General features: G+C 39.5%; 1 protein-coding gene across 1 annotated transcript; it reads right to left on the bottom strand.

Moving 5' to 3' along the window:
• Positions 1 to 429: 429 nt before the first annotated feature.
• On the bottom strand, positions 430 to 1,080 carry LOC149194365 (uncharacterized). Its single transcript, XM_089407652.1, has one exon. It carries the CDS (start codon positions 1,078 to 1,080, stop codon positions 430 to 432), a length of 651 nt encoding a protein of 216 aa, XP_089263778.1.
• Between the last annotated feature and the right edge of the window lie 10,356 nt (positions 1,081 to 11,436).

Here is an 11,436-nt window from a genome sequence, read left to right as displayed (position 1 = left end):
GTTTTTTTTTTCCGAGGAAAAAAGCACAACTTTTTATTAGTACTATAAAAAGTTTTTGTACATATTGTTCAAAAGCCATGAAGTGGCTCAATAAGAACACATTCTGCTCAACCCATAGGGAGCTATTCTGCTGAGATATGTAAAAACTGATGGAGTCTTCCTCCCGGGAGGATGTAAAAACAGTATAACAACATGACATAAGTAATCCTGGGGTCACCTTCTCAGAAGGATAAACAACCCCAAATAAACCAAAAACTGTAAATGTATGTTGTCCAGTGCTAATATAAACAAAAAGTTATAAATATAGTCTGTTATCTATATGCTATAAGCGGGTACTGAAGTCTGTAAAGGAAAAAGTATATACAAAAACAAAAGCCGATATACAAAATCTGAGAAAAAAGCTGTCAAAAATGTAGATATTTACTGAGATCAAAGAGCCTGTGCATAAGGGGGCTGATCTGTTCTGAAAGACTGCCCCTGTCTGGTTTCTTCTATCGCCCAGCTGCCCGGATCCTGTTGTAGACCAGCCTTAGATAGCTGATCTGCCTCCTCATTCATGTCCCTGTATATATGGAAAATTGAAAACCTGTTAAAATAAGACTTCAGATAAGAAATTTCTTCAACAATTGTTTTCAAAATCTCGTTTTGACAATTTTCATATCCATTGACCCAATTTATGACATTTTGTGAGTCTCCAAAAATCTGTATGGTGTTGATGTTTCTGTAATGAAGCCAGCATAAGAGGTATCTCAAGGCCGAGAGTTCAGCGAAGTTGTTTGTGCCAGTACCCAAACCAATAGAAGCTTTTAAAGAATGTTCCGGATTGATGTGGATATACAGTCCTGCTCCAGCTCTATTATTTTGGGAGGCCCCATCAAAATAGCCACACGGAATACCCTCGTGAATATTGATATGTTTTTGTTTTGTTTTGGAATTTTTGTCCTCGGGAGGAGGCAAAGCTGAATAAATGGCTGAGATATTAGTGGCTGTGACAGAGGAAGGTGTATCCTTATCATGAAACAGACTCTTGTTTCTAACAAGCCAAACTCCCCAACAGAAAATAAGTGGCAGATTCCTCATATTCCCTTCCGGATAGGATTTCCACCATTTCCTCCAAGCATCATCCAAAGGATCTTGCCCCCACTGAGCTTTAACCTTAAGAAGAGCAGTGACCTCCTCCCAGATCTTCCTTGAGAGAACACAGGTGGTGAAGAGATGATTGGTGGTTTCCTCATCAGGTTTACATAAGGGGCATCACCCTGGCCCAAATAAAAACCTTTTCTGTAATGTTTCCCATGTTGGAACCTTCCTTTTTAGTATGCACCAAAGAAAGAGCCTAGACTTGGCAGGGCATTTTAATTTCCATATATCTTTTGCCCACCAATCCGGAACTCCCCAACCTTTCTTTCCCATTAGAAAAGAATAACCATCTTTAGGAGAATACTCCCCAGAATTGCTATGTGCCCATAACAAGCAATCAGGTTCATCCTTAATCCTGATATTGGATCTTTGCAATTATTTAATGAACCCCGCCCATTCATTCTTCCATCTAATGTTTAACCCAAGTTCTTCATCATCCTTCCAAGCCTGTCCCCAGATCGTGGACTGACCCACTTTTTCCACCTGATTTAGTGATGAAATACCTTTTGAATCAAGGTGTCGAAGAAGACCTAGGGATAAGGCATAAGCTTCATTGCATCCTATCCAAGGGTCCCTGCCAATCCTGACCTGTCTCCCATCTCCCACTTTCCAAGCTAATCCTTGCTCAATCACTGAAAAGGCTTCCACCGTGGCCTTCCAGACTACTGAAGAATTTTTTACCTTCTTGTTTTGACTCCGGATCCAATCTTCCAAAGGCATTGGGTCTATATACTTCCTTTTCACCACCCTGGTCCACAGATTTTCCATGGTTATTAGCCTCCACCCTGATTTTGCTGCTAATGAGATGCTAAACTCAGGGAGTCTTTTTATCCCCCATCCTCCCCATTCTTTAGGTCTGGCGACTTTGTCCCAAGCCACCCAAGGTAAACCCGATGAATCCTTGTTGCCTGCCCATAGGAATCTGCAACAAATTCTTCTAATTTTCTCCATTACGCCTTTGGGGATCCAAGTTAGGGCTGCCCAATACACTGGGATAGCTAATAGGACTGATTTAAGAAGGGTCAATCTACCAGCTCTGGAGAGCCATCTAAAGCTCCAGTGAGATATTCGGGTTTCTATCTTTGCTATGAGCCAGTTCCAATCATCTTTTTTATAGGCATCAGGCTTTAGCCAAAAGCCCAGATATTTGAATGGAACTTCCAGAGGTTGACTAGGGAAGGGAAATAGTTCAGCCATTTGATTCCTTCTCCTTCTTTCAAAATCTTCCATACAAACTTGTGATTTCCCAGAATTAATCTGCATTCCTGTTGCTTTTAGAAATAGATCAAAGATACATTTTAACTCCTTTAATTCACTACCAGTACCATTAGTGAAAATCAAAATATCATCAACGAAAAGAAGGTGAGTGATGAAGAGATTAATTGCAACCTCGATACCTTTTACCTTTCCCTCTCTTCTGGCTTTGTGAATCAGTCTACTGAGCCCTTCTGCCACAAGGAGGAATAGGAGGGGGGACAATGGGCACCCTTGTCTGAGGCCTCTCTGGCTGTTGAAGAAGGGGGAGGCTGCTCCGTTGACCAGAACTGCAAAGCTAACATTTGTGATGCACCCCATGATCCAACTGACGAAAGGATAGCTGAAGCCCACATGCGTTAGTAGCATCCTTAGATATAGCCAGCTGATTCTGTCATATGCTTTGGAAAGGTCAATTTTAAGAACAACTCCCTTCTTTTTCTTCATTTTGATACTGTGGATAACCTCCTGGGCAACCTCAATGGCTTCATGGATCTGTCTGCCATCCAGGAACCCAAATTGTTCCATTGATATGTTTCTTGACAGGATTGGTGCTATTCTGAGTGCTATAACCTTCGAAATAATCTTGTAAATACAATTACATAAAGAGATAGGTCTAAAGTCTTCAAAACTGTCCGGCTCATCCTTCTTGGGAATAAGGGCGATAAAAGTTGAGTTATAGGGTCTGTAGACAACTCCTTTCAATCTGGATTCTTCAACTACATCAGTTATCTCTGTTCCAATCTGTTCAAAAAAATGGAGAAACAATTCTATGGTCCAGCCATCAGGGCCTGCGCTTTTGTCTTTGCCCATAAGCTTCATAGTTGTTTCAATCTCCTCCTTAGTGACCGGAACTGAGAGGTCTTCTGCTTCATATTCCTCAATGAATCTAGGAAAACATTGCACAGTTTTGAAAACTTCTGTGATAGTAGCCTCTCCCGGATCTTCAAAGATCTTTTGAAAATGTCTTTTTCCTAAGCCAGAAAGCTCTGGAAAGGATCTGACTTCTCTCCCTTCTTCATCTTTAAGGTGCCAGATAGTATTTGAAGATTTCCTTCCTTTTGCATAATTATGGAAAAACCTAGTGTTCTCATCTCCAGATTTTAGCCAAATTGCCCTACTTTTAATCCTCCACTCTTCCTCCCTATCCAACAGAATTTTGTTTTGTTGTTTTTCCAATTGAAAGATTCTGTCCTTTGAAACCTGTGAGGAGTATCCATCTGTGTCCATACTCTCCAACTGCTTCAGCTCCTCCCTTATACTGATCAACTCCTCATTTTGTTTTAATTTTCTGTCTTTAGCCCAGGAAATTGTAGCTTTCTTCAATCTTTTTAAATTCTCCGTGAATAAAAAACATTTATCCTCTCTAGCATTGGGATCAGGGTGATCCCAAGTTTCTTTAAACAGGTTGCCATATGTGGGGTCTTGAAGCCAAGCAGGATTGAATTTAAAAGGAGCCGGTGGTTTGTGAGGGGGAATAGATATGTCTAAGAAAATTGGGAAATGATCTGAATTCCCTATTTCCTCCACCCACTGTCTGATTAGAGGAGCTTTAGAAGATAAAGACTCCGTTAAAAGAAAGCGGTCTATCCTTTTGGCAATCCGTCCTTCTCCTACTCTGCGATTTCTCCAAGTACGCTTCAGCTTAATTGGGGAAGGATCAATTAGATTCTTCTCCATGATGAGGTTATAGAAAAAGTCAGTAAGGGGGTCTTCTCTCGCAGAAGGGCCCCAAGCTTCAGCTCTACCCATAGAAAAGTTTAAGTCACCTCCCATGATCATCAGCTGTGAATTCATAATGGTTTTTGTCATCAATTCTTCCCAGAAAGATTCCCTTTCTTGACATGGCCCATAGATATTTACAAGGGTGATGGGAAAAGAGAAGTCTGGGGATATAATCTCCATGCCCAATACATTTTTCATCCCCCAGCGGTTGATGGCTTTAACCCTCCCTTCTCTGTACCCAATTGCGATGCCCCCCGAATGGCCAGAGGCATCCATAGCAGTGAAAACCCACCCTGGGAGTAGGGTTTTAAGCATAGGTTCAATCTCAGAAGCCTTCCCCAAAGTTTCTTGCAGAAAAATAACGTCTAGTTTAGAATTAGTTATCCAATCTTTCAAGGCCAGTTTTTTCGGTTTACTTGCCAAACCTCTGCAATTCCAAGATGTCAAGATCATTTTATAACACCCTCTGGGGGAAGAACTGCTCTAAGAACCCCCGTGATCGAATGTTGTTTTCCATCTGCCACATCCAATTTGGCTTTATGTTTTGCCTTTGACATATCTGATTTCCTTCCTCATTTGTTTTTGGAACTGTTATGTAAATGTATTGGTCCCAAACCCCCTATAGACCCCCGATCCTCAAGGTTCCCTCCCGATGATCTCAGGTTATAAGGGCATAGCGGTCGGGTTACAGGAAGGGAAAGAGGAGGCCATTTATCTTCACAATTTATATCCAATGACGGTAAAGCTTCGGCTATAGTTTCCACACTCGGACATGTCATTGTATGATCCATAATATCATCATTAAAATTAACTTGCTCTTGATTTGATAAAGAAGCAGTATTTACATTAACAGATTTTTGTTCACGAGGAATAAGAGAAGGAAAAGAAGTCCTGGCAGACATACCCTTTTCCAATTCGTTGTTTTGATTAGGATTTGCATTTTCTTCCTCAGCGAGCCCTTCCACCGCTTCCGCTTCTGTATTGGTCTCCTCCGCAGCTACCTCCGGAATCATGTCATTTACCACAGTATCCTCCTGAGATTGATATCCTTCGTCCGCTGTCTCCTTTACATTCTCCTCTGTCTCCATATTCCTTGGTACTTGTGTTTCCGGCACTTCATACTCCATCGGCCTCTGAACCTCTGCTTGTGCATTATCTCTATTAGCTGTAGTCCTATGGAAATGTCGCCTTCTTCTCATCTGTGGGCAATCTTTTGCCAAGTGCCCATACTCATGGCACCAATGGCATCTGAATGGCAGGTACTCATAATCTAGTATCTGCTCGTATACATAGTCATCAAATTGTAGGTTGATTTTTTGTGCCAATCCTCCACTCGGGTTGAGCATTACAAGTATGCGAGCTATTGCCCTGTTCTTTGTTGTCAAAAATGTCATATCCGCTTCCATATAAACCCCCAATCTGTTACCAATAGTTTTGAATACTTCCTCTGTCCATAGGAAAGAAGGTAATCCCGGAGCTCGCACCCAGACTGGAAACTCGTCCGTTCGCTCCTTAATTGCATCAAAAAGAGGGGTCCATTTCTTTAGCAGAACTGGAATGTTCCCTATGTGCCAATTCCGCTGAAGTACCCAGTCTGCCGATTCTCTATCTTTGAATCGAAGCTTAAACCATCCCTTAGCAAGTACTAATGCTTCAAACTGTAGTGAGTTATCTGATACAAAGCATTTCTCCCCCCATTCTTGTAAAAAATCAGATGTGAGTTTCTTACCTCTGGCCCTGCCGACCAAGGTACAATCTGCTACAGCTAGGGCTTCTATCATGGACACCTACATCCCAAGGATCAAATTGTCAGCAATCGCCTGGGATCCTATGGGTCTTTGCGGCTTTCTCTTCTCTCCTTTGTATCTACACTCTTCCTCTGGCGTTCTTATGCCCTTTCGACCCTCGTTCCTCGCAGGGGTTAGCTGTGCCGTGCCCAAAAGGGGAACTGTCTCCGGCTGAGCCGGGATCTGGCCCAAAGACCCCGATTCGTCATTCCTAGAGGGGAAGAAGTCTGACCCCTGCCCATCAGAGACTGCCAGCCCCCCTATAGTAGAGACCGCGGGATCCCTTGCTGCAATATCTAAGTGGTTTTGAGGATCTCTTGGAAGGGAAGCCCTCGAAAGTGTAGTAATACCTCCTTGAGCCCGAGAATGTACCTTACCAGCTGAAAGCCCTAAGTGGGAAATGTTTTCCAAACCCTTGTGGGCTATAAACCGCCCAAACAGAGATTTTCCTTCTGGGTCAGTAGACAGACCACCCACATTTGCTCCTCCCGGCACTATTGCTTTCGCGGCTAGTGTGGATGCTCCCTCTGAACCAGAGATATGTACCCCATGACCCGACTCCTTCCCATGAGACAAAAACTGTTGATTTTCCACCTGTGATAATGCCTCCAGACTAGGAAGTTCAAAGGGGCCAAAATAATGTTCCACGTTGTGTTCAGTGACATCCTTCCCCCACATGGAGAGGAGGTCTTCTACCTCTGGGTCCAGGGCTAAAAACTCGGCGGGGTTTACCATGGTTGGACCCGTTCCAATGCAACCGACAGTCAAACGAGGTAACCTTCACGGTAAACTTGTTGTTGGAAACGGACAAACAGGCGAATGAAGGTAACAGTATAGAGTTTAACTTTCAAAACGGAAACATATGCCAAAACCTCGTGAAACCTCCACCTGCCAGTTAAACGAAGCTGCAAGGAAGTTCCCCGCGTCGGCAGCTGTGCAGGGCTTCTGACCTCGTTCACCTAACCGAGGCCTGTGCGCGGTTCCGCCCACTGCCCAGGGATCGAAACCCTAACCATCTCCATTCCCGCCCAGCCTCCGAACTTATCTTTTGCTTCAAAGCATCATTATTAACAATTAATTAGAGCGACATTATTAACAATTAATTAGCTCTCAAAAGTTGCAATACCTCGAATTAAAATTAAATTAGATGTGTAGAATTAATCCTCCTACAAAGTGCGGATTAATTATTGATAATATCACCTCCCTTATTTATCACCAACTAATTACTAATAGACAATTAAATATATCCAAAACTACATATATTCAAAATTATTAATAGATAATTGCATACAACAATTTATTCAAAATATTTAGTAGAGGAAATGACATATTTAAAAACATTCAAAACAAACCATCTCTCAAAAATTTTCATCAAAATGCTATTCAAGATCCATTTTTAAGATATATAGAAAGTGAAGATGTGATATCTTTTTGGAGAAACATGTGATGTAAATATTTTGTAAATCTGCCCACTCATTAAAAAAAATAAAAAAATACATTATTTCTTGACTTTTCGTAATAGACTATAGATAAAAAAAAAAATCATCAAAATATTCTTGAAGTAAAAAAATTATTTCAAACATTAGCAAAGAAACACATTATTTTAAGAGTAATATTTACATATTAAATTATTAAAACTACTTTTAAAAATATATATTATTTCAAGAGTAATCTTGACGCAATAAAATATTCAAACCGCTCTTCAAGATATATTTAGTAATACCTGGAGGGAAACTATTAAGGATTAATTAGTTGCAAAGGTTGTGAACCAAAATTAAGTGAAATAGATGTGTAGTATCAATCCTCCTACAAACTGTTGATCACATTGTCTCCCTTCTTCATCACCAACTAATTACTAACAAACAATGACATACACATATAGAAATATAACACAAGGATCGTAACATTAACAATAATTACCATCAAAATCCAAACACATAAACACAGAATCCACTCAAAACATTTAAACACAAACGTACAAACCATTCAAGGAAAGTAACACGGCTAGATTAAATAAGAGAATGATGTGGTCATGTCAAGCAAAGAAAATATAATATAATTTCAAAATATGAAGTTTATCTCAAACATATACCTAATAATGATAATTTAAAAATGTGACATTGTTGCACTCAACTCGAACTAGCCTAGATTCATCTAACTCTTGATCTATCATGCATCGAGAGGGATTCAATACCTTTGGGTGCAAGCGTGTCTTAAATTATACACTCCAAAAGAAAGGTTTGCACCGAGATGGATTTGATCCCTATCCGTGCATGATCTATCCAAAGTTAGATGGATCTAGGTTGGTTTATTTATAGACTTATATCCACATTAACTCTCGATCTACCAAGGGTAAAGAGGGATCAAAACTCTTGTGGTGCAAACTTGTTTTGGAGTGAAAAGAGATTTGATCTCTCTCTATGCTTATATATGGAGTTAATATGGATGTAGGATGGTATGATATAAATTTCACATCTCTCTATATAAATGTATTCTCATTTTTAATTTTATTAAAACCTAGATATAATCTCTATGGAATATCCACATAATATTTTTAATAATAATCAACATAAATTTTTTATATATATCTCAAGAGTAATTATAATTTTTTTTCTCTTATGTTTAATTAAAAATGTTATAAAATAATATTAAAATAAAAAGTTTATAAAATATTAGGCCCTTGAAATTATTTATGGTTATTGTGCATGTGATATCTAAAAGCCATGGTATTGTAACAAAGCCTATTTACAAGTCAATGATATTCTCTAGTAAAGGAGAGGTTACAATTCATGTTTAATAATCTTGTTATATTGCAAGTATTAAGTGTTTCGTCCTTATTAATTAAATTTAAATATGGTTACAAAATCATTGTTAGTCCTTGCCAAGGTAAGACTCTATTTGACCATTACTTGTTTAACATTGAGCAATGCAACTTATAATGTTCATCTTTGAAAAAAAATATTTATTTTTGAATATGTCACGTACACATATGGAGTAACTTTTTTTTTTTTTTTTTTTTATGACGATTAACCACCATTTATTGACTCATACATGCATTCCATTTAATAACCCTATGAATACATACTTATAACATTTATAATAGTCAAGAACTGTTCGAATATCTATACATTTATTCGCATATAGATAATACAGATTCAAACTATGCAACCAATTCTAAGGTTCGCTGCGGAGTAACCATAATCTATTTAATTGGCGGTATAAGGTAATGTCCAAGGATGCAAAGGGTTTATATGCACAACCCAATATGGCTGTCAGTCCTTAAAGGCGTAATTATAGCAGCTTATCCCGAGATATCTGAATGTTTTAATGCTGTGTCCGGCCTTGACTTCGGAGTCGAGTTGGCGACGACAGCATCGTCCATTTGGAAAGTTCAACGGTTAGATGGCATGCTACCATGTGCGCCCGGTGCTCGAAGCACCTACGGCCTGACACCTCGGGCATACCAATTTCGTGCCTGGAGCCTATCGATCCCAACCGGCTATCGAACGGTGGAAATGATTCTCTGTAGATCAAGGGTTGAGACCATGCCACGAGTCGGTAAGAAAGGTATGATATATAGTATATGTGTGTTCTCATTCAGCTCAGTTTTGTTTTTTTTCATTTCATTGCGACTGTGTATCGCAGCGCTGTGGCGATTCACCTACTCCAATACTCATGCGGCTTCATCCAACTCTAAGCTTCGGTTCTGTTCTACTTTAGCATGGTTGACTATCAGGTATATGATGACACTACCCAGTGTCGTTGTTGTCTGCACCAGTTCCTTTTCTCGTTACCATATTTCATTGATTAACCTGAGTTCTCGTTTTCTGGTTTGGCTAATGTGCCCAGGTGAATGGCTTGTCATTCACCATCGAGGAAAGGAACTTCTTCGTTCCATCTGCTAACCTGATAACAGGTAGATTTGATTGCCGCCTAACTTCATTTGTTTAATTGGTTCAGGGTAAAAGCTGAACTCTTATTTTACTTGACAGGAATGTTGGGTAACACCACCGCGGCTTGGGGTCCCTGTACCAATTCGGGGTTCACCTTGGTTTCAGTCTTTGCTTGTCGGGGTTCCTACCCTTGTTTTAGATGATAATCTTCGGTTAGGAGATGATACAGGCTTAGCATTGTATGCTTGACCGTAACCCCTTTATATGTATAACTGTTCAGCTATGAAGTTTGTTCTTGTTTGTACACAGACGGTATTATGTTAAGCTTGATACTGAACTTGAGGTTTTGGTTCCCTGGTTATCTCATTGAAATGTTTAGAAAATAAAGGGCATGAGAGATTCAGTAAGTTTCAGCTCTATGTATAATGTTCCTTTTGTTTATTCGCCTCCTCGGCAATGGCTATATATACAGACTTACTGTTTCAGGATTTATACTATTCCTTTCTAATTAAATCTTATTGCATGTCCATCTTTTCAAATGTTGAGTTCATATGTGCTCTTATGTTTCGATTTCAATGGTTTTCTTCTGGTTTTGCATCCGGTTTAATGCGGACAAGGCGACTCTTCCATAACATAGTTGCTGGTTAATCTTGACTATGTGCTTATAGATATATAATACATTCATTGGCTCTTTTCAGGGTATTATAGTGCTCTGTACATTTATTATTTTACCATAGATATATACATGTATGTGTTTTTCGTGCCAAGCGACACCACTGTGCGGCTGTAACAGAAATGCTGAGGCGTTTAACAAATTTTCAATGCCAGTCTCCGGATTCGTTTCACGGTTCCATCGACCGAGGTTTAAGGTTTTTCTTTTTACCATACTTATACGAGGTCGTAGTTTACTTACTTGGATTCATTGTTCTGGAAATCATACTAAATTTATTCTCTGGTTATATTCCCTTGCGGTTATGCGTAATTTACAGTTTATTCAGCAAGGTTTGCTCGCGTATTTCTCTTCATTTTTTGAATAAGTCAATGACTGGGCTATTTCATTTAGTTTTGTTGAATATAGAAACGATTAGACTTCTATTTCATTTTCTGTCTATGAAGAGGGTTTATTACATTCTCATCCTTGTCTTGGAATTCTTGCTTCCGCCTTAGTGGCAGGGATTCGTTCGATGTATCTATTTCTTTCATTTTTAAATAGAGAATACATGTTCTAACTTTATGGGTCACATACAGTCTAGTATTCTTTTTCAGAAGCAGAATGAACGAATTATTTCCACGGTTTCTTTTTTTTTTCCTTTAAACACAGACTCACGCAAGTAATTTCTCAGTTAACAGGTTTAGTGAACCTTACCTGCTTAACAACAAACGTGTTTGTATTGCTTTTCAATCCACCCGTCCGTAGGAAGATTCTTCTTTGATCTTCCACCCCCAAGCACTTGCAGATCCTCTCGACTGCAATTTCACTGGCCCTGCCAGTAATCGCTATCTGGTCCTAACCAGACGTAGCGTACACAGGAAAATTCCTTTCCTCATCATATGCCATCTGATCCTTACCAGACATAGCATGACCTTTTTTTTTTTTTCTTTCTGCCATCTGATCCTTACCAGACTTGGCAATCTTT

Source organism: Pinus tabuliformis, chromosome 2_2 (assembly GCF_031772625.1).
Source record: "Pinus tabuliformis cultivar Carrire ecotype Pingquan chromosome 2_2, CPIR1, whole genome shotgun sequence".
NCBI classification, from domain to species: domain Eukaryota; kingdom Viridiplantae; phylum Streptophyta; class Pinopsida; order Pinales; family Pinaceae; genus Pinus; species Pinus tabuliformis.
Note: the sequence above shows the minus strand (reverse complement) of the source record. Positions and strands in the feature narration are given on the sequence as shown.

Excerpts from the sequence above, each read along its gene's own strand:
- LOC149194365 (XM_089407652.1), bottom strand. The coding sequence starts at position 1,080 with ATGAGGAATCTGCCACTTATTTTCTGTTGGGGAGTTTGGCTTGTTAGA.